The 21720-nt window shown below is 56.5% G+C and overlaps 1 protein-coding gene across 1 annotated transcript in view; it reads left to right on the plus strand.

The window, feature by feature from the left end:
• Window positions 1-21720, plus strand: part of LAMA3 (laminin subunit alpha 3) — a 157270-nt gene that overhangs the window by 51496 nt on the left and 84054 nt on the right. The window contains exons 19-30 of the mRNA XM_080686795.1: window positions 864-1020; window positions 3995-4127; window positions 5480-5622; window positions 6793-6890; window positions 7303-7456; window positions 8314-8474; window positions 11996-12104; window positions 15070-15167; window positions 15967-16111; window positions 17755-17881; window positions 17961-18100; window positions 20000-20115. Of these exons, the coding sequence (XP_080542921.1) occupies window positions 864-1020; window positions 3995-4127; window positions 5480-5622; window positions 6793-6890; window positions 7303-7456; window positions 8314-8474; window positions 11996-12104; window positions 15070-15167; window positions 15967-16111; window positions 17755-17881; window positions 17961-18100; window positions 20000-20115 (1581 nt within the window). The remainder of the gene's footprint in view (window positions 1-863; window positions 1021-3994; window positions 4128-5479; window positions 5623-6792; window positions 6891-7302; window positions 7457-8313; window positions 8475-11995; window positions 12105-15069; window positions 15168-15966; window positions 16112-17754; window positions 17882-17960; window positions 18101-19999; window positions 20116-21720) is intronic.

The following is a 21720-nucleotide window of genomic DNA, read 5'->3' on the forward strand; positions in this document are numbered from 1 at the left end:
GTGAAGAGTGACTACGAGTTTGTGAGTGAATGGATGGATGGATGAATGGATGGATGAATGGCTGGATGGGTGATGGATGGGTGGGTGGATGGGTGGATGGGTGGATGGATGGGTGGATGGATGGATGGGTGGATAAATGGGTGGATGGGTGGATGGATGGGTGGATGGATGGGTGGATGGGTGGATGGATGGATGGAATGGATGGATGGGTGGGTGGGTGGATGGATGGGTGGATGGATGGGTGGATGGATGGGTGGATGGATGGATGGATGGATGGATGGGTGGGTGAATGGGTGGGTGAATGGGTGGATGGGTGGATGGGGATGGATGAATGAATGGATGGATGGGTGGATGGATGGATGTATGGATGGATGGGTGGATGGATGGATGTATGGATGGATGGGTGGATGGATGGATGGATGGGTGGATGGGTGGGTGGGTGGATGAATGGATAGATGGGTGGATGGATGGGTGGGTGGGTGGTTGGGTGTATGGGGACGGATGGATGAATGAATGGCTGGATGGGTGGGTGGGTGCGTGGGTTAGAGTAAGTAACCTAACTTGACCTTGCTGAGCTGTGGGTGCCCTTCGAGGACATTTGGAAGGTTGCTGCTGCCATGTGTTGTGCTCAGTGTGCCCTCACCTGCCTGCTGGGGGCGGGGGCATGGGTGCTGGGGTGTCCTGTGGGTGTTCACATGAGCGAAAGCAAGCTTTCGGAGAGAAAGCTCGGCACCCTGCCTGTGGTATGTAAGGCGCCCTGTCGGGTGGTGGGGTCCTGGGCTGCAGCTGTCGGGATTAACGGGTCGTCGGATGGTCCGTGAGCCCGACCTGTGGCATCCGTGTCTGCTTTCTGTCTGTGAAAGGCCGGAAGACAACCACTACTTCCCGGACCTGCATCACATGAAGTACGAGCTCGAGGACGGCACCACCGCCGACGGGAGGGAACTGCGCTTCGGGTTTGACCCCCTGGAGTTCCCCGAGTTCAGCTGGAGAGGGTACGCCCAGATGACCCCTCTGCAGGTGCGTGGCCTGACCTCATCGCGCGCTTCAGGTGAACTCTCCCAAAGCCGACCCCTGGGTTAGTTTCCTCCTGGGAAATAAGGAGCGTGTCATGGGCTCGGGGTAGGGCTGGGTTTTAACTGGTAAACATATATATCAACTTCACAGTTCCTTGTTAGCTTAATTTGGTCACCAAATCAGAAAATGAGAGGATTAAAGAAAAATGGTGCTGATCTCTGGAGACATTTCCCAAACAACATTAGGCTGTATTTTAACATGAGACATTTTGTTCTTTAAGCCAGTTGTGGAAATAAAAACAAGTTGACTTAAATGATTCCCATACAGCTTATGTTGCTAATTTTTATTTAATTTTTACTTCTTAAAACTCCGAATTACTATACAAATAGAAGCCAAGGTGAGTGGGGCGTTTCCATCTGCGCGATTTCATTTTCCTTCCCCGAGTTCCTCCGTCCCTCCGTCTCCCCGGCTTTGTGTTGGAGTGAAGGAGTTCACACTTTATCGTTAAGCACTTAACATTTGTAATGAAAACGTCCGTGTAGTCGCCGAGTGTTTCTGTTCTCAGCGTTTCTCTTCGAGGTGGGTCTCCTCAAGCTGTGTGTCTCGGGGGAGAAACTGGAAAGAAAGAGGCACACTGATGACCATGGCAGCCCAGCCCGTGTCCCTGGCGGACCCAGAACTAGCCGTGTTCTCAGTCAGCCCTCAGACAAGCATGACCGTCCGCCCCCGGGTACCGACACGGCTCTGCCTGGCCAGGGTCCCCGTCCAGCTGCCTTTCCCGGGCGGTGCCAGGACCTAAGACGCCTCACTGCTTGCTCCTCCCGTTTCTTTCCTTCCCTGTCGGTCACCTTGTATTCAGAAGGGAGCGGGCATTCCCCTGAGTCAGCGCAGGATGGGAGTGACTGAGCCCACAGGTGTGACTGACGTGTTTGCAGGGAATGGCTCTCCGTGGAGAACTCGCTGGGAGTGTCTTCAGTCCGAGGACGGGTGGTGGTGCTCAAAACACCGCTGACTTTCCTCTGCGCCTAATCCCTGTTTGCGTCGTCTTTTTCCACCTGCAGCCTGTCTGAAAGGTGAAGGTAGTCACATCGAGAGGGTGAGCTGGCCTGCCTCGTGGGCCGCTCAGCTCCTGCTCCCAGACCAGGGATCTGCCCTGACGTTTACGTCACAGATTTCTCGCTCCACCACTGTCCCTTCGAAAATGATTGAAAATCAAAGGAACCACTGATTTGGAAATGTCCAAGTTCCTTCCTTTCTTTCTTTCTTTCCTTTTTTAATATATTTTTATTGATTTCAGAGAGGGAGGGAGAGGGAGAGAAAGATAGAAGCATCAATGATGAGAGAGAATCATGGACCAGCCGCCTCCTGTACGCCGCACTCTGGGGATCAAGCCTGTAACCCGGGCCTGTGCCCTGACCGGGAATCAAACCATGACCTCTTGATTCATAGGTTCATGCTCAACCACTGAGCCACACTGGCCAGGCTTTATTATTATTATTATCTTTATTGTTGAAAGTATCACAGATGTCCCCATTTTTCCTCCATTGACCCCCTCCACCCCACTCTCGTTTGCTCCCCAGGCCTCCTCCGTGCGATTGTCTGTCACTGGGCTATGCACATGCATATAAAGTTGTTGGCTCATCCCTTTCCGCCCCACCTCCCCCCCCCCCCGAGATTCCGCACTCTGTTCCCTGCTTCCATGTCTCCGTGTCTGTTTTGTTCATCAGTTTATTTCGTTCATTAGATTCCACATATGAGTGCGATCATGTGATACTTGCCTTTCTCTGACTGGCTTATTTCACTCAGCATAATGCTCTCCGGGTCCCTCCAGGCTGTCTCACGGGTACGAGATCCTTCTTTTTTACTGCTGGGTAGTATCCCATGTGTGGATGTCCCACAGCTTTGTCACAGCTGCCGAGTGTCAGGAGCATCCTTGGGCCCCAGTTGGACTGGATCATGTCGTCTGTGGTTCAGACTTAAAAGAGCCTGGTCTTTCCTTCCCCTGCGGGCTCAGCGGCACTTCCATGGTGTGAGCACCAGGGATGGTGGATGTCGGACGCCCCGCCGACAGCATCCGAAGGCCCGTGTTCTCCTTGGATGGGGCCTGAGATACGTTTCCTGTGACTTACTAAGCGCAGTTTAGTTACATCCAGATTCCTCTCCCACACGTGTGGGGTCTGTAAGCGTTCCTGAGCCGCCCTCGGTTCTGCGACCATTTGGAGTGTTGTACAAGTGAGCGGGCCCTGGAGAGTGTCTCTCTGGGGGCTGCATAGCACCCTGTCCTCTCTCCCACCTTCGCTTCTCCCAGCCCTGCGGCTGCGCGGCCTCTGGGGCCCCCCTGACCAGCCCCCACCCCACGCACTCAGCCTGCCGCTTACAAAGGTCAGAGGGGCCCCGGTGCCGAGGGAGTGCCTCACGCACCTTCCTTGTGAGGGACTTCGATTCATTGCCAGGCTGCGCGTTTCCACCGTCCTCAGTGGTGCAGGCGCTTGCTGAGTGGGTGTGAGGTTGTACGTGTGTGTACATGTGTGTGCACGATGTGTGCATGTGTGTGAACTGCGTGTGCACGTCTGTATACTACATGTGAATGTGTGTGCCCTACGTCTGAATGTGTGTACGTATGTGTACACTATATGTGATTGTGTGTGTACACATGATTGAGAGTGTGTATCTGTGCTTATTGAGTGGGTGTGAATGTGTGGACACTGTATGTGTGCTCACTACGTGTGAATGTGTATGTGTGCACGCTACGTGTGAATGTGAACGCTACGTGTGAATGTGTGCACACTACGTGTGAATGTACACGTATGTACATGGCGTGTGTACATGGCATGTGAATGTGCATGTGCACACTATGTGTGAATGTGCATGTGTGCACACGGCATGTGAATGTGTGTACACCAGGAGCCGGTGTGAAACGTGGATGAAGCTTTGCCCCGTGTCCCGTCTACACTGTGTGGCCCTCGGTGTCTTTCAGAACGAAGTGAGGGTCCTGCTGAACGTGGGGCCATCGAGCCGCTCTCAGTTCCGTGTGGTTCTGAGATGCGTGAACCCTGGAGCGGAGGCGGTAGCCGGCCTTGTGACTCTCCGTCCGTCCACGGAGAAGTTAGGTGGGTGCATTTTCAGGCCCCTTTCTGGATAAGAAACGACGGACCAGGGAAACGTCTTCTCCTCCCGGTGCTGGCTGAGCCAGACAGTGCTCGCGGCGCCCTGCCCTGCTCCTGCCCCAGCTCCTGTTCCCTGCGCCCTGTCCCTGCTCCTGCTCCTGCCCCTGCCCCTCTCCTGCCCCTGCCCCCTGCACCCTGTCCCTGCACCCTGTCTCTGCCCCTGCCCCTGCCCCTGCTCCTGCCCCTGCCCCTGCCCCGTTCCTCAGCATCCTGCTTATTGCAATTTGCTGTTACATTGCTCATTAGCGGCCATTTACACATCCATGTAGCAACCTGTGTGCTTGGCTGGACGCCGAGGGCTCTGATGTCACCACAGGAAAGCTAGTTTATAACTCGCTCACAGGAAAGTGCGTGTCGCCTTGGGGTGCTGAGGGACCTTGACTTCTCGCCTAGACAGTCCCCTTGCCTCAGGCAAACCAGCCGGTTCCCAGAGCACGGGGTGAGCACAGGAAGCTACAACGAGTGTGTGAGCAGGAAGCTGGGGCTCTGGGAGGAGCGGGGACCTTGGTCAGGGGTCAGGGGGAGGGTCCTGGTGGCCGGTAGAAGGCGGTGGGAGCGTGGACCTCCCTGGGGTCTGTTCTGCGAGGGTCCGGGCTCCTGCCAGACCTGCACACAGCCTCCAGGCGGCAGGAGGGCCCGACAGGGACACACGACGGCGCCAGTGGGCCCTGACTCAGAAAGAAGGCATGGCCCAGGGGCTGAGCGGGGACCTGTGAACCAGGGGGTCACCGTTCGATTCCCGGTCAGGGCATGTGCCCGGGTTCCGGGCCCGCTCCCCAGCGGGGCAGCCAGGATAAGCCCTAAAACACGACTTGCCTATCAGTTTACCAGCACAGCCCACAAGGGTGTGCACAGACTCCTTTGCTAGGAGATAGGAGTGGGGTGGGGGGGGGCCAATCGCTACGATGTCCCCATCTTCCTTTTCCTTTACGTGAGTGCTGGTGATGCTGAGTGTTTGTTGTGTTGACCTGTTTTCTGTCTCCTTGTGGCTTGTAATTACGTTTCTTTTGACGATGAAAACAGGTGCCAAGGACCTTTCTAAGCAGTTTGCCTGTGTTACTATACTCAGTCCTTAACGAATTAGAAAGGGACTCACAATCCCAGCATGGATCGCCACTGCCCACGTCCTGTCAAGGTCTTTCTAGGCTGTTCTTACGTACGCGCTCATGCAGTTAAAGAAGTAAGGTCTGCACGTAGGATCAGCCAACCACCCTACGTGTGCAGATGGAAACCGAACGTGGGAAACTGATTGGCTGCCGGAGCGATGCCTGAGAGAGCCTGTTTCTCTCTGACAGACGCTGCTCAGAGCAGAGGGGTTGTCTTCCTGCCCAGCACGGAGCCAGCCTTCGTCTCCGTCCCCGGAAGCGGTCCGGCCGACGCGTTCTCACTGGCACCGGGGACATGGGTGGCCTGCATCAAGGCAGAGGGGGTCCTTCTGGTGAGCAGTCATTCTTCTCTTTTTCATCTGTTTTTATTGCTTTCAGAGAGGAAGGAAGAGGGAGGGAGAGAGCGACATCAATGATGAGAGAATCATGGATCGGCTGCCTCCTGCACGCCCCCTACTGGGGATCAAGCTCACAACCCGGGCGTGTGCCCCGCTGGGAACAGAACCGTGACCTCTTGGTTCATAGATCGATGCTCAACCACTGAGCCACGCCCACCAGGCTAGCGGGTTCCCTGTCAGACACCAATGGTGATGTTTGCCCTCACATGACGCAGTGACATAGGAGCTAATGTAAGGTACCGTCTATCATCTTGTAGTCAACGTCTCACAGACAAAACATTTGCCGAATTATAATGCGTCAGGACTCGAAGTTTTCTAAATAAATGCAAAACCTAATGAACATGTGTCCCAGTCTTTCAAAAGGGGAGATATCTGTAATACTATCCTATATAATAAAGAGGTGATATGCAAATTGACCGTCACACCCTCACACAAGATGACCGCCTCCATGTGGTCACAAGATGGCCGGCAGGGGAGGGTAGTTGGGGGGGACCAGGCCTGCAGGGGATGGTAGTTGGGGGCAATCGGGCCAAAAGGGGAGCAGTTCGGCGTCGATCAGGCTGGCAGGGAGTGCTTAGGGGGTGATCAGGCAGGCAGGGAGTGGTTAGGGGGTGATCAGGCAGGCAGGGAGTGGTTAGGGGTAATCAGGAAGGCAGGCAGGCGAGCGGTTGGGAGCCAGCAGTCCCGGATTGTGAGAGGGATGTCCGACTGACGGTTTAAGCCCAATCCCAACTGGCAGTCGGACATCCCCCGAGGGGTCTCAGATTGGAGAGGGTGCAGGCTGGGCTGAGGGACACCCCCCCCCAGTGCACGAATTTCGTGCACCAGGCCTCTAGTTAATAAAAAGTTTATTTAAAAAAATTAAAAACAGGAGACGGTAAAATCTCCCCTGGATTGGAAGATGGTAAGGTTGGCCTTGTGGCTCTTATCTCCAATGCTCATGGCCCTGCTTTGGGGGTGCTGGTAAGTCAGGCAGACGCAGCAGCCGTGGGAGAGGTCAGCTAGTAGCGTCACCTAGTGGTTGGGTCAGCTGTGTGTGGCTATTTTATCTCTAAAGCAGGGCCACCAGCACGGGCGTGACTGCCTGTTGGTCTTCATTTCCAGGACTACCTGGTGCTGCTCCCCAGGGACTACTACGCGGCCCCCTCGCTGCAGCTGCCCGTCACGGAGCCCTGTGCGCACGCGGGGCCTCCCCATGAGAAGTTAGTGTCAGGGCCTGATGCAGGCGGCTTGCTGCAGGGTCCTGGGCCTCAGGTCACGTCTGCAGCCGGAAGCTCTGATAATGACTTAAGGGTGATTTTCTCTCTGGAGCGGGCCACCCGCTTTCACTAAGAATCACACAGCACTTTGGGCCCCGTAGCTGGTGCTTAAGAGCAGCTCGCACCCCGTAGCTTGTGGAAATGCCCCAGGAACACCCAAGGTCCTGCATCTGTGAGGGGAGGCACTTAAAACAAAACCTGTGCTTCCTTCGTGGCTCCTGCCGATGGAAATGCCCTCCTGGCGCCTGTAGTGGACGCTGTGGTGCTGGGGAAGGATGGGTGCCTGAAGGATGGGTGTCTGGGTGTGCGGGATGCTGTGTTTGGCCTAGGTTGTAACTGCCGCATCTTGTTGCAGCTGCCTGCTTTACCAGCAGTTGCCACTGGCCGGCTTCCCCTGTGCCCTGGCTTGTGAGGCCACACGCTTCCTGCTGGACGGGCAGCCAAGACCCGTGGCCCTGAGGCAGCCCAGCCCCGCTCACCCCGTCATGGCGGACCTCGGCGGCCGAGAGGTGGGCAGCCTTTTGTTGGCGGTCAAAGCTATTACCCCCCTCTCCCCCCTCACCCCCCCATGTCGGCTGAAAACCCTCGGCCCCAGTGCTCCCCAGGTTCGGGACCTGGAAGGACGCCTCGCAGGTTCAGTGGAGGTGTGCCAACTTCGCTGCTGCGGTTGGGGCTGGCCGCGCACCCAGTGGGGTAGGGTGTGTGCATCACTTTAGACCAGTGGTCGGCAAACCGCGGCTCGCGAGCCACCGCGGTTTGCCGCTCTGTTGACTAATGAGTTTGCCGACCACTGGACTCGACTAAATGTTACCGTGTAGTTGGAAGCTGTGAGGATTAGGCAATTGTGGCGTATCGTGTGCAAAGAGGTAAAGGGTAGTATATGACAGTGGTCGGCAAACTCATTAGTCAACAGAGCGGTAAACTCTGTTTGCCGACCACTGCTTTAGATCACTTGCATCCATATAATTTAACGTTTCTTTTCTAATTACAATCAGTTAAAAGCCTCAAGGCCCACTTCCTTTCCTCTTGTCTCCCGCTGGGAGATTTCTTTCCACTTCGAGCTGTGGAGCGCCTCTTACCTTGAGACACAGGCAGGTGGAAGAGGGGAAGCCAGAAGCCCCTACATGCAGGGCTGCAGATTTCGGAAGTAGAAGTCCAGGTGCCCATCAACTCTGAACACAAGGGAGTCGATGGTGACGAGCTGTTCATCTGGGTCTTCTCTCTACGGAGCAGCCGACCCGCAGGCCCCATGCCTGGCAGTGACGCCACGGAAACCGATTCCCAGGGTCTGCACAGCCCTGTTTCTCGGCTGCCTGTGTGAGCACGCCGGGCTCATCTCCCGCCTGTCTGCTCGGCCCTCCGACAGGTGGAACTGCACCTGCCCCTGCGGGTCCCGCGGCCTGGCCGCTACGTGGTCGTGGTCGAGTATTCCACGGAGGCAGAGCAGCTGTCTGTGGCCGACGTGCACGTGGGGAGCCCGGGGTCGGTCCTGGCCGGCCAGGTGACCATCTACAGCTGCCAGCACAGGTATCAGGCCTGCCCGGGGGTTCCTCGAGGGGGGCCGTCGGGGGTCAGCGGAGGGACTTTGGTTTTCATCGGGAGGGAAAGTGGTTCCTTCCTGAGGCTGCTCTTGGCTGCGTCGCCGCGCAGCGTGGGGGCCGGCAGTGCCTGGAAAACGCCGCATTTTCTTGAAAAGCTGTCTGTTCCACTTCCCATGTTGGCGGCGCCCCCTGTGGGCCCAGGACGTGCTCGCAGGTAGAATGCTGGGCAGAGCGCAGGCTGTAGGCACCTGGAAAGGCGTGGTCTCGCCTGCCCTCCCAGTGCCTTCCGAGGTGGAGGTCACACATGTTCGATGATCGTCGGAGAGAAATAATGGGACAAAGGATTGTCACGTTTCACCTGATGTCCCACTTTCCAAGAGCTCTGACCAGGATTTATTTTTTAAAAAATATATTTTATTGATTTTTTACAGAGAGGAAGGGAGAGGGATAGAGAGCTAGAAACATCGATGAGAGAGAAACATCAATCAGCTGCCTCCTGCACACCTCCTACTGGGGATGTGCCCGCAACCAAGGTACGTGCCCTTGACCGGAATCGAACCTGGGACCCTTCAGTCCACAGGCCGATGCTCTGTCTACTGATCCACACTAGTTAGTGCTGACCAGGATTTATTAACAGTTGTTCTCCCCAGCTGGTGTGGCTCAGAGGATAGAGCGTCGGCCTGTGGACCGAAGGGTTCCGGGTTCGATTCCGCTCAAGGGCACGTGCCCTGGTTGCAGGCTCCTCCCTGGCCCGGGCCCTGGTTGGGGCTCACACAGGAGGCAACCAATCCATGTGGTTCTCTCACGTGGATGCTTCTCTCTGTCTTCCCCTCTCTCTTCCACGCTCTCTAAAAATCAGTGAAAAACATCCTCGGGGGAGGATTGGCATAATGTTCAGAACACAGGCAGCTGTGCAGAGCCGGCTGCAGGGAAGAGCCCGTGCCAGGGTGCCCGGACGTTCACTGAGGCCCTGGGAGTCGGAGGCAGCAGGCGGGCACGGCAATGGGCCACCCAGCAGCTCAGGGCCGAGCCTGGAAGGTGCCGCTGCCTCTGCTCCCAGGTTGCTTCTTGTCCAGCCCGAGGTGACCAAGGGGCTGGCACGCTCCCTGTCCTGCAAGTGAGAGAACTTGTGGGAAGAGGTGCTCTCAGCAGCTTCGAGTGGAAACTGTTATGAGACTTGAAAGGTCACTGAGTTCACGTCACACTCAGCCAGCCTCACAGATGAGCTGTGAAGGCCCCTCCTTCAAAAACCTAAAAAAAAAAAAAAAAAAATCCAGCCCACCCCTTTCTCTGGGCTGATGATGGAGAAAACAAAGAATATGATCGCATTTGGATTTGTAATGGGGGCACCAGATGGGGCAAACAGAGTTCCCCGGAACGTTCCTTCTTGATCGGAAAGCAGCTTCCTCTCCAGGTGACGTCAGCTGCCGCTGGAATGTACACTCCCCCCCAGGAATCCCCGTGACTGGGCCACAGGGCCGGGCCCGGCGCCTCCACGCCCTGTCTGCCTCCAGCTCAGCGCTCCCTCCAGGCACAGGGCCTGGGCCCTCCACGGGACAGAGTAGGGCTGGCCAGCGGCCACCGAAGCTTCCGGAAGGCCTGGTAGCTCTGAGTCATACCCAGGCCCCGCAGAGGAATGAGTTCAAAGCCCAGGAAGAAAGGGTGCCTCCGGGGGCTCCATAGCCCCGCCTCACGGCCTGTGTCTGGACGACACGTCGGGGGAAGAGCCGGAGGTCCTCTGCAGGTGATTCTGGCTGTGGACAAGCCAGCACCGCGTGCCCCACCCACAGGCCCCACGGTCAGGGCCCCAACACCCTGTCGCATGGACCGGGAGCCCCTGTCGCTGTGTTCGACCCCTCCCGGGAGGCTCATGGGATTGCTTCTCCGCCTAGAATAGTTGCTTTCTCTGCTTTGCTGCTCCGTGGCCAAAGGAACAGGCTACAGACACCACAGTCCAAAGAGGTGCGATTGGACAACATTGGGCCCAAAAAACCTATTTCAAATGGCAGCCCTTCAGCACCTCCTGCTGCGGCCGGGGCTCCTGCCGGCCTCGAAAGGAAGAGAATGACTTCACTGAGCTGCTGGATATGCCACAAGCTGTGTTTGACCTTTACACATCACCTCCTTTTAGCCCTCACCCCAAAAGTCATTGCATGAGTTACTTCAGATACAGGTGGGGCAAACGTAGGGTTACCGTTGTGAGAACGCAAAACACAGATTTTATGCTTGTGTTGTTATTTATTAACTATTGTATCATTTTCTGCATGAGTAACTGTAACCCTGCTTTGCCCACCCTGTGTTTCCAGAGATGGTCATTGCTTTAGGGTGTCACTCGTTCCAGGTTACATCTAGAAAAGTTGCTACCAAGCCCGGCCCGTGGCTCAGTGGTTGAGCGTCGACCTATGAACCAAGAGATCGTGGTTCAACTCCCAGGCAGGCCACGAGCGTGGGTTGTGGGCTCGATCCCCAGTGTGGGGCGTGCAGGAGGCAGCCTCTCTCATTGACGTTTCTCTCTCTCTCTGCCTCTCTCTTCCTCTCTGAAAGCAATAAAAATATATTTTAAAAAGAAAAAGAAAATTTGCTAGAGTCTGAAGTCAGGAGCATCCCTCAAAAAATACTTCCTTTATGGGTTTCACCATTACAGTGTATTCTTGGTTTAAAACTGTGGCCCTTTATTTATTTATTTGTTTATTAAATTTCTAATTCTCACCCGAGGATATTTTTTTCCATTGACTTTTGAGAGAGAGTAGAGAGATGGAAGAGAAGGGATTGAGAGAGAGAGAGAGAAAGAGAGAGAGGTCTGTGTTCGACCACTCCCAGGAGGCTCATGGTATTGAGGGGCGAGGAGAGAGAGAGAGAGAGAGAGAGAGAGAGAGAGAGAGAGAGAGAGAAACATCAATGTGAGAGACACATGGATTGGTTGCCTCCCGCATGCGCCCTGACTGGAGTAGGGGATCATGTCCCACCCGAGGTACGTGCTGTGACTGGAATGGAACCTGGACCTTCAGCCCATGGGCTAACTGTAACCACTGAACCACACTGGCCAGGGCAAAACCGTGACCTTTCCACTGTTCCTGGACGTGGCCTGAGGGGACGGAGGGAAGGCGCAGGTAGAAATGGGTCAGGAGGAAGGCGGAGGTGGGCTCTGGGCTCCTCGGGGTGTCGGGCACGGCCTCCGTGCTCCCTCAGGCGTGGGAGGTGGCGGCAGGGCCAGTGGGCAGCACTGTCTGAGGACGTGGGGAACTTGCGCAGAAGCTGTGCCTTAAAGGCAGACAGTGTTGCCCGACTAGACTGGTTCCCCTGGAGAAGGTGAGCAGGGCGTTGAGCCGAGGGGCCGCTCGGACGTGGGGAGGCCCTCCCAGCTGGCGTGCGGCATCCCTCCCGCTCAGCGCAGGCAAGTTCGCTGCTGGCCACCGGGCCATCGACGGCAGAGCCAGCGCCACAGCCACCCCAGGAGGCGCCCAGGGCGGGGTCAGGGGGTCGGGCTGAGAACATCTCCTCCTGCAGCGTCCTGTGCCGGAGCGCCCTGACCGACGGCCGGAGCCGCCTGGCCACCTACGAGCTGCGAGCCGACGCCGACATCCGGCTCAGAGCCCGCAGCGCCCGGCTCCTTCTGGTATGTATGCCGGGGTCATTGATTTATTTTTGTTAATCCTCCCCCGAGGATGTTTTCCACCGATTTCCAGAGCGAGTGTGAGAGAGACACATCATTTGGTTGCCTCAAAGCACGCACCCTGACCAGGGCCAGGGATCTAGCCTGCAGCCGAGGCATGTGCCCTTGGCCAGAATCGAACCCGGGACCCTTCAGTCTGCGGGCTGACGCTCTATCCGCTGAGCCACAGCAGCTAGGGCCCCATTGAGGTTTAGAAGCATTTGGTTGATATCTGTGCTCTTAAAAATAAGCTTTTAAAAACGTGGCTGGGTTTTTTTGACGTCTGAACATTAGCCCTGTGAAGAACGGCCAGTTGTTTGATGTTTATTCTTCCATCTAGACGTCTGTCTGGCCTCTCCTTTGTTGGAGCCGTTTTTATTTTTATTTTATTTATTTATTTTTTTTTTAAAATATATTTTATTGATATTTTACAGAGAGAGGAAGGGAGAGGGATAGAGAGCTAGAAACATCGATGAGAGAGAAACATCGATCAGCTGCCTCCTGCACACCTCCCACTGGGGATGTGCCCGCAACCAAGGTACATGCCCTTGACTGGAATCGAACCCGGGACTCTTCAGTCCGCAGGCCGAAGCTCTATCCACTGAGCCAAACCGGTTTCGGCTGTTGGAGCCGTTTTTAGAACACGCGGTCAAGTCTGATCATCACACGTGAGCACGTCTCACAAAACCCCGTTGCCTTAATTTTTACTCATTGTCACTGCTGTGAATGAGATGACGCCGGCCGTGACATTTCCTCACTTGTCAGCATCGCTGGCGTGGAGGCACGCGTTCGTGACCGTGTGTGTTCCTCCTCCTGTTACTGTTTCCTTGTGTCTGTTGGGTCTGGGCAAATTCCTTCAGCGTTTCAAAGGCTGTATTCATCTGGTGTCCCCCCAGACGGCTGCTGCTCTATTTCAAAGAGAGCGATGACCCAGTTAACTTGATGTGTGATATTAAGACTGAAAACGGCAAGCGCTGCAGGTGAAATGTACGCCACGTCTGCCTGTCGGGAGCACACCTGCCGTGTGAGGGTTCTGACCAGCAGGCAGTGAGGCCTGTGCTGGGCGGCAGTGGCCAGGTTCACAATGAATGTCTCGGGGAACTAAGAGTCCGCAGTGTGAAGCGCTTCCTGGGGCTGTTACATCCGGCGTACGTCATACCCGGGGGCTGCCCGCGGCCTCGCCCGCCACCTGTGTTTTAAATGTGCGAGTTCGACCCCAGTAAAGCCTGGGCGCTTTCTCTAAGGAAGTGCCTGGGATTAAACTTTTAAAAGTTACTCTATAAGGTACATATCACATAAGACTTCCTTTTTAAAATTACAAACCTCTTTTTAAACCTAACAATCCAATTGACTCAACCTTTTCATCTTTGGAAGTTGTGATAGGCTGAATCTTCATCTTTTCTTTTAATCCTTGCCAGAGGATATGTGTATTAATGTTTCTTAGGTAGAGAGAGAGAGAGAGAAACATCAATGTGAGAGAGAAACATCGATCGATTGCCTCCTGTACGTACCCCTACCAGGACCAAACCCTCAACCTAGGTATGTGCTCTGACCCAGAGTCAAACCCGTGACCTTTTTTGGAGTTGGGACGACGCTCCACCTGACTGAGCCAGGGGCTGGGGCTGTATCTTCTTTTTGACACACGTTTGCCCTTTTGAAACAGTCCGGGTCCTGCCGGCGAGAGTATAAGCTCCCGAGGGCAGGGATGGTGTCTGTCTGGTAGGAGCCCCAGTCTCAGTGCCTCACAGAGAGCAGATGTTCAGTAAAAATCGCTGATACTGAATAGCTATGATCAAGCTGCTAATACAGTTTTGCTCTAAGCTGGAGAGGGTTGGTAAGTTAATGACCGAGTTCCTTGTGTGACTCAAAACCTAGCTCTGGAGACAGTTCCTTCAGCGAAAGCCCCTGTGAGAGGTCTGAGTCACCTCTCTGAAGAAGGATTGCATGCAGCAGGCTCCTGGCTGCCCACCACACCCCCTCCCCTGCCTCTCGGCCAAGGGGTCTGCAGAGCCAGCACCAGCTCAGGGCAGGAGAGGGGAAAAGGCACCAAAAGTCACTGAGAAAGAATTGTGCTGGAACCTTCACACGACCTTGTTTCTTTATATAATTACTAGAGGCGTGGTGCACGAAATTCATGCACGGGGCGGGAGGTGTCCCTCAGCCCAGCCCACAGGGATCGGGCCTAAACCAGCAGTTGGACATCCCTCTCACAATCTGGGACTGCTGGCCCCTAACCGCTCACCTGCCTGCCTGCCTGATCACCCCCTAACCACTCCCCTGCTGGCCTGATCGCCCCCAACTGCCCTCCCCTGCCGGCCTGGTCACCCCCAACTGCTCTCCGCTGCCAACCTGGTCACCCCAACTGCCCTCCCCTGCCGGCCTGGTCGCCCCACGCAGCCTGCTGTTTGGTCGTTACTGTTACTGTGATGGCATCCCGGATAATTTGCATATTCCTCTGTTATCAGTATAGATTCCAGGGACACTGTAGTCACCAACCCTGAACAACAGTAGAAAGGATTTGTTGCACATGATGCTGTATGAGTACCATCATGCACTTTTTACTACTTTAAAATAACAACGATAACTTCTCTGGATGAATTCTTTACCTAACAGCTTTTTTATTATTTTTATTTTTAAAAAAATATATTTCTGTTGATTTCAGAGAGAAAGGGAGAGAGAGAGAGAAACATCAACAATGAGAGAGAATCATGGATTGGCTGCCTCCTGCATGCCCCCTACTGGGGATCGAGCCCACCACCTGGGCATGTGCCCTGACCGGGAATCGAACGGTGACCTCCTGGGTCATAGGTCGACACTCAACCACGGAGCCACGGCGCCTGGGCCCTCACAGCCTTTACAGAGTGCGCGTGACCTGGCCACTGGTTTTGCTGGTGACTGCAGCTACCTCTGCACTGTGTTTGCTCGGCAGCATCAGATTTGTATCATTCCCATCGAAGAGTTCTCCACGGAATATTTGAAACCCCAAGTCAGATGCATCGCCAGTTACGGGCCATTTCCTGACCAAAGGTAACGCGCTTCCTCCTTTGCCCCTTGTGTGTGCTCGGAGTGACACTGTCGTGCGTGTCAGGTTGCGACTTCCTGCTTCAGAAGTGCCCACAGGCCAGGGTGCCCAGGCTGGTGGTGAATGTCACAGCCAGCCAGCTGGCTCGTTGACCGCAGGAGTCTGTGCAGAGCCCTGCAGCAGCAGGAGGCGAGCCAGTGGCTGGGGAGGGGGAGGGGGGGGGGAATGAGCCCCGCCCCCAGGCAGGTACCTGAGCTCTGTTCTGAGCTCCTGCGGACTCTCCTGTCCCAACCCTTTAACCCTTGTATCTGAGGCTCTTCATTTAAAAAGCCGTGGAAGCAGGGGCCCGCCTCACCACGGTGTTGTGAGACTTGCTCACCATAACTTGCTGGGTTTGCTGAGCTGTTTTGCTGTAGATTCAAACATAATTCACAGACGCAGCCACGAGACCTGTGCCGGGGCCAGGACGGAGCCGGGCAGTGAGACCTGGCTGTGCCTCGGGCACGACGGGGCAGTTCTCGTGGTTTACAGTTTCATGTCACCTTGGCGGGCAGAGGTGAATAACAATGTTCCGCGGCGTTGACCTCACTCAACAGCGTCCGTTCTCGGAGGGAAGTGTCAGTGAGTGTCTGTCACTCACTCCCTCAGCACGAAGCTTTGTCTCTGTTTCGGCTCATGGTTTCGAGGCAGCGGCGGAGTGCCCTGGGGTCCCCCCGGCTTATGCTCAGGGTCTGTATCTTCACCAGCAGCAGTTCTCCTTTTGGGTTATCTTTAATACAAGATTGGAAAAATCCTCTTTGTCAGGGCCACGTGCATCTCCGTGTCCCCCGAAACTCCTCCGGAAGCATGGATTTTGGATGCCCCACGTGGGGGGCCTCCCCCTCTCCCGCCCCAGGACCCTTCTCCTTCTGCTGACATGGTTACTGGCATCACTGTGGAGGCACCACAGGTAGGACCCCTCCTTCCCCCCGAGGGTGCTGTTTCGAAGCCATTGGTTCTCGGAGTGTGTGGCCCTGACCCACCTACGAACGTGTTAGAGATGCAGAGTCGGCCCGGCCGGCGTGGCTCAGTGGCTGAGCGTTGACCTATGAGCCAGGAGGTCACAGTTCGATTCCCGGTCAGGACACACGCCCAGGTCGTGGGCTGGATCCCCAGTGGGGGGCGTGCAGGAGGCAGCCGATCCATGATTCTCTCTCATCATGGATGTTTCTCTCTCTCCCTTCCTCTCTGAAATCAATAAAAATATTTTAGAAAGAAAGAAAGAAAGAAAGAAAGAAAGAAAGAAAGAAAGAAAGAAAGAAAGGAATGCAGATTCGCAAGCCCCATCTCAGAGCTACTGCCTTGGAGTCTCCGGAGGGATCCGTGTTTTCACAGCCCTCCCCGGGAGTTCAGGTGCCCCTGCTCTCAGCTGTGGAGGTTCCAGACGTGAGGCGTCTGCTGAGCCTGTCCGAGCCACCCCTCCGAGGCTCTGTCCCTCCTGCATCTCCGCCTGAGGCGGGGCAAGCGCGTGGCCCATCCTGTGGCACCTCATGTTTTCGCGGTTCTTGGCTGTCGGACACGGTCAGGCTCGTTACCGCCCCGAGCTGGGATGGAAGCACTTCCACAGCGTTCTTGTGTCACCCGCTGCGCGAGCACAGCTGGAGGAAGGACATTCCCAACAGACACGTCTTGGTCAGTCTCTCGAGCAGCGTCTCCCGCTCACCTCCTGGCTCACAGCCAGTCACCGAGGTCCCGCGGCACACCGATAGACACGTTTTTTGCCAGTCTGACCAAAGATAGGTATACTTTTGATCGAGTTACAAGAAATAACAACAGTCGTAATTATCCACGCTTTTTGCTCCAAAGTGACTTTTTTAAAAAATCAGGTGCGTATACTTGTATAACAAGGATTTTGGGTTCCAAGAATTAACCCATCAAATGCAGCCTTATTATGCAATGTGAGCAATAAGATGCAACTCTGTTATATGACTTCACTGTGTTTATGGTTCAAGACGGGCCATTCACACCAGACACTATTGTTGTGTTGGCTGTTGTCACTTTTAAAAATGTTTTTATTGATTTTTTTTTTAAGAAAGAGAAGAAGGGAGCGATAGAAACATCAATGATGAGAGAGAATCATTGATCGGCGGCCTCCTGCAGGCCCCACACTGGGGATCGAGCCTGCAACCCAGGCCTTTGCCCTGACTGGGAACCGAACCGTGACCTCCTGGTTCATAGGTCAACGCTCACCACTGAGCCACGCCGGCTCCTTATGACATGGTTGTCACCATGGTAACTGAACACGGACAACCATTCTGTGCAGCCTTTTGACAAGCACGCTATGCGTCCTGTTGGGCGGGGCTAAGATCTGAAACTGCTCAGTTGTATGTTCCACTTTGGCAACAGCTGCCACGGTTTCCCAGCCTGACAGCACCGATTCCCCGCCCTCCTGTCGCTGCGGCAGCACCTCTGCGGGGCTGTAACATTCCAGCGGGGGCGTTCCTTCCCTTGGCAACACCTGCTCGGTCGTTGTTTTAACCTGGAACTTCCCGCGATTCTGATTGGTCATCGCTCTGCGGCTCAAGGATTTTGTTTTCCTGCTTTTCCTCCTAGAGCCAAGTGACCCTGAGAGGACGCGTGCCTCGCCCCGGCCGCTACATCCTTGTCATCCACTTCTACCAGCCAGCACACCCCGCGTTCCCCGCGCACGTGTCTGTGGACGGAGGGCAGCGGGGGCCAGGTGAGCAGCGGGGAGCGCCGGCTGCCGCCCCTGGCCTCGCAGGGCCTTGCAGGGCGTGACAGGACCCCTCTCTGCCCAGGCGTCTTCCGTGCCTCCTTCTGCCCCCACGTGCTGGGCTGCCAGGACCAGGCTGTTGCTGGAGACCAGGCTGAGTTTGCCATCTGGGAGCCGGAGGTGGCTGTGACTGTGAAGGTTCCGGAAGGAAAGTCCTTAGTGCTGGTGTGTCTGCATGCCCCCAGCTCCATCTCCGCATGACATCCATCCTGTGGGTCTGTGTGTTTGGCTCATGACGATCATTCCTCCAAGGAATTGAGGTCATAGTTACGCATTTTAATATACTTTTACTGATTTCAGAGAGGAAGGGAGAGGGAGAGAGAGAGAGAAGCATCAGTGATGAGAGAATCATGGATCAGCTGCCTCCTGCACGCCCCACACTGGGGATCCAGCCCACAACCCAGGCGTGCCCTGACCAGGAATCCAACAGTGACCTCCTGGTTCATAGGTCAATGCTCAACCACTGAGCCACACTGGCCGGGCATGAAGTCATATTTATAGAAAAATGTTTAAATCTTACAGCTACCTGTTAACAACAAAAAAGTGTGTGACAATTAAAATGGAGGGAAACTAGAATAACAGAGGACAAATAGGAAGAAAATAGGCCCGTGCGAGCTCTGCTGAGCCTCGTGCTCTGCCAGCCCCCCTCGCCCTCCGCCTGCCCCCCCCAGCCTCCGCCTGCCCCCACCTCAGCCTCCGCCTGCCCCCCCTCGCCCCCCGCCTGCCCCGCCTCGCCCCCCGCCTGCCCCCCCCCGCCCTCCGCCTGCCCCCTCGGAAGCAGGGAGACCCCTCTGTTCCTAAAACTGCCCTCCTGTGGCGTCCATGGCTCTGCTCTCTCGTTTATTTTCCCGCTTTCTCCAAGGCTCTTCCGTGATCTCTCCTTCCTTCGTCCCCACATGTTGGCGCTCCCCTGGGTGGGACGTGAGCCCTTGTCCATCATCTCCCTCCGCAGAGCCGCCTCTGCGCCTGCCGGTTGGGTTCGCTCCTCGGTGGGAGGGGCGCCCTCCCCTGTGGATTCATCTCCGCTTCCTCCTGAGCTCCAGGCCCAACATGGGACCGTCGGCTGCACAACCCCATCCCAGAGACCTCGCACGCCCCCAAACCTGGCCTGTGCCCCGCCCAGCCCCGGTGCCCCTGCTGTGCCTGTCGCCTGGGCTGCTGGAGCCACTGTTGCTGATGCTGTGGGGCTTCCCGTGGGGCCCTGCCACGCTCTGAGGAGGTCACCTGCCCTGACTCACTGTGTACCCCCTGAGCCTGGCTCACCTGGCATGTGCGCTTGGCAGGTGTTTATTGAGCTGCACACGTGGGACCCGTGGCGTCTGTGAGCTGCCGGTCGCTGAGCAGGTGACAGAGATGTTTGAAACTTCCTGCAGCAGGGTTACTGGCAGAGTCTTTACACACGGGCTGCAGATATTCACGATGGAGGATAAGTTCCGGCACGCCGTGCACGAGCGTTCCCATTGGTCCTGCCATTTCAGTTTGCTCACCTTTAAAAAATACCAAACAGGCCCAGCCAGCGTCGCTCAGTGGTTGAGCGTCGACCTATGAACCAGGAGGTCACGGTTCGATTACAGGTCAGGGCACATGCCCACATTTCAGGCCTGATCCCCAGTGTGGGGCGTGCAGGAGGCAACGGATCCATGATTCTCTCTCATCATTGATGCTCCTCTCTCTTTCTCCCTCTCCCTTCCTCTCTGACATCAATAAAATATATTTTTTAAAAATACCAAACAGCAACCCCTATAGATCTGGAGGTGCACGGGCATGGCTCCCGTGGCCCTGGTGTCTGGACAGGCCCCAGGTGACCCCCAGGCCTCCCGTCCCCGCCCAGCGTCCAGGCTGCCGCTCTGAGCAGCTCTCCCAGGGCCTGCCCGCCCCATCGTTTCCTGCGTGGATCATGGAGTGAGCCTTCATACTGCCTTGGGGGTTCTTGTGACTCTTGTGTAAATCCATTTCATTGGTCTTGGGCTTAGTGACGGGGACCCTGATCCTGCCCAGAGTGATGAGCAGTGGCAGGTGAGCCGTGTTGCTGGAAAGCCAAGGACATGTTCACGCTCCCTGCAGGTCCGCGTCCTCCTGGTGCCCGCGGAGAACCACGTCCACCAGACCCTCCACCGACAGTCGGTGGACAAGTCTTGGGAGTTCGTCACCAGCTGTGGAGGGAATAGTTTCTACATCGAGTGAGTACTTCTTTGTGGGAAGGCCTTGGAGGCACGCGCTCTCCCACATTTCCACCCTGGAGGCATGAGGCTCTCCTACATTCCCGCCCTGGAGGCAGGAGGCTCTCCCACATTCCCACCCTGGAGGGCATGGGGCTCTCCCACATTCCCACCCTGGAGGGCATGGGGCTCTCCCACATTCCCGCCCTGGAGGGCATGGGGCTCTCCCACATTCCCACCCTGGAGGGCATGGGGCTCTCCCACATTCCCGCCCTGGAGGGCATGGGGCTCTCCCACATTCCCGCCCTGGAGGCAGGAGGCTCTCCCACATTCCCGCCCTGGAGGGCATGAGGCTCTCCCACATTCCCACCCTGGAGGGCATGGGGCTCTCCCACATTCCCGCCCTGGAGGGCATGGGGCTCTCCCACATTCCCACCCTGGAGGGCATGGGGCTCTCCCACATTCCCACCCTGGAGGGCATGGGGCTCTCCCACATTCCCGCCCTGGAGGCAGGAGGCTCTCCCACATTCCCGCCCTGGAGGGCAGGAGGCTCTCCCACATTCCCACCCTGGAGGGCATGGGGCTCTCCCACATTCCCACCCTGGAGGGCATGGGGCTCTCCCACATTCCCGCCCTGGAGGCAGGAGGCTCTCCCACATTTCCACCCTGGAGGGCAGGAGGCTCTCCCACATTCCCGCCCTGGAGGCAGGAGGCTCTCCCACATTTCCACCCTGGAGGGCAGGAGGCTCTCCCACATTCCCACCCTGGAAGCATGAAGCTCTCCCACATTCCCGCCCTGGAGGGCATGAAGCTCTCCCACATTCCCGCCCTGGAGGGCATGAGGCTCTCCCACATTCCCACCCTGGAGGGCAGGAGGCTCTCCCACATTCCCGCCCTGGAGGGCAGGAGGCTCTCCCACATTCCCGCCCTGGAGGGCATGGGGCTCTCCCACATTCCCACCCTGGAGGGCATGGGGCTCTCCCACATTCCCGCCCTGGAGGGCATGGGGCTCTCCCACATTCCCACCCTGGAGGGCATGAAGCTCTCCCACATTCCCACCCTGGAGGGCATGAGGCTCTCCCACATTCCCGCCCTGGAGGGCATGGGGCTCTCCCACATTCCCGCCCTGGAGGGCATGGGGCTCTCCCACATTCCCACCCTGGAGGGCATGAGGCTCTCCCACATTCCCACCCTGGAGGGCATGGGGCTCTCCCACATTCCCGCCCTGGAGGGCATGGGGCTCTCCCACATTCCCGCCCTGGAGGGCAGGAGGCTCTCCCACATTCCCGCTCTGGAGGGCATGAAGCTCTCCCACATTCCTGCCCTGGAGGGCATGGGGCTCTCCCACATTCCCACCCTGGAGGGCATGGGGCTCTCCCACATTCCCACTCTGGAGGGCATGGGGCTCTCCCACATTCCCACCCTGGAAGCATGAAGCTCTCCCACATTCCCGCCCTGGAGGGCATGAAGCTCTCCCACATTCCTGCCCTGGAGGGCATGGGGCTCTCCTACATTCCCGCCCTGGAGGGCATGAGTTTCTCCCACATTCCTGCCCTGGAGTGCATGAGTTTCTCCCACATTCCCGCCCTGGAGGGCATGGGGCTCTCCCACATTCCCGCCCTGGAG

The sequence above is a fragment of the Plecotus auritus genome (assembly GCF_963455305.1).
Source record: "Plecotus auritus genome assembly, chromosome: 8".
Lineage (NCBI taxonomy): Eukaryota > Metazoa > Chordata > Mammalia > Chiroptera > Vespertilionidae > Plecotus > Plecotus auritus.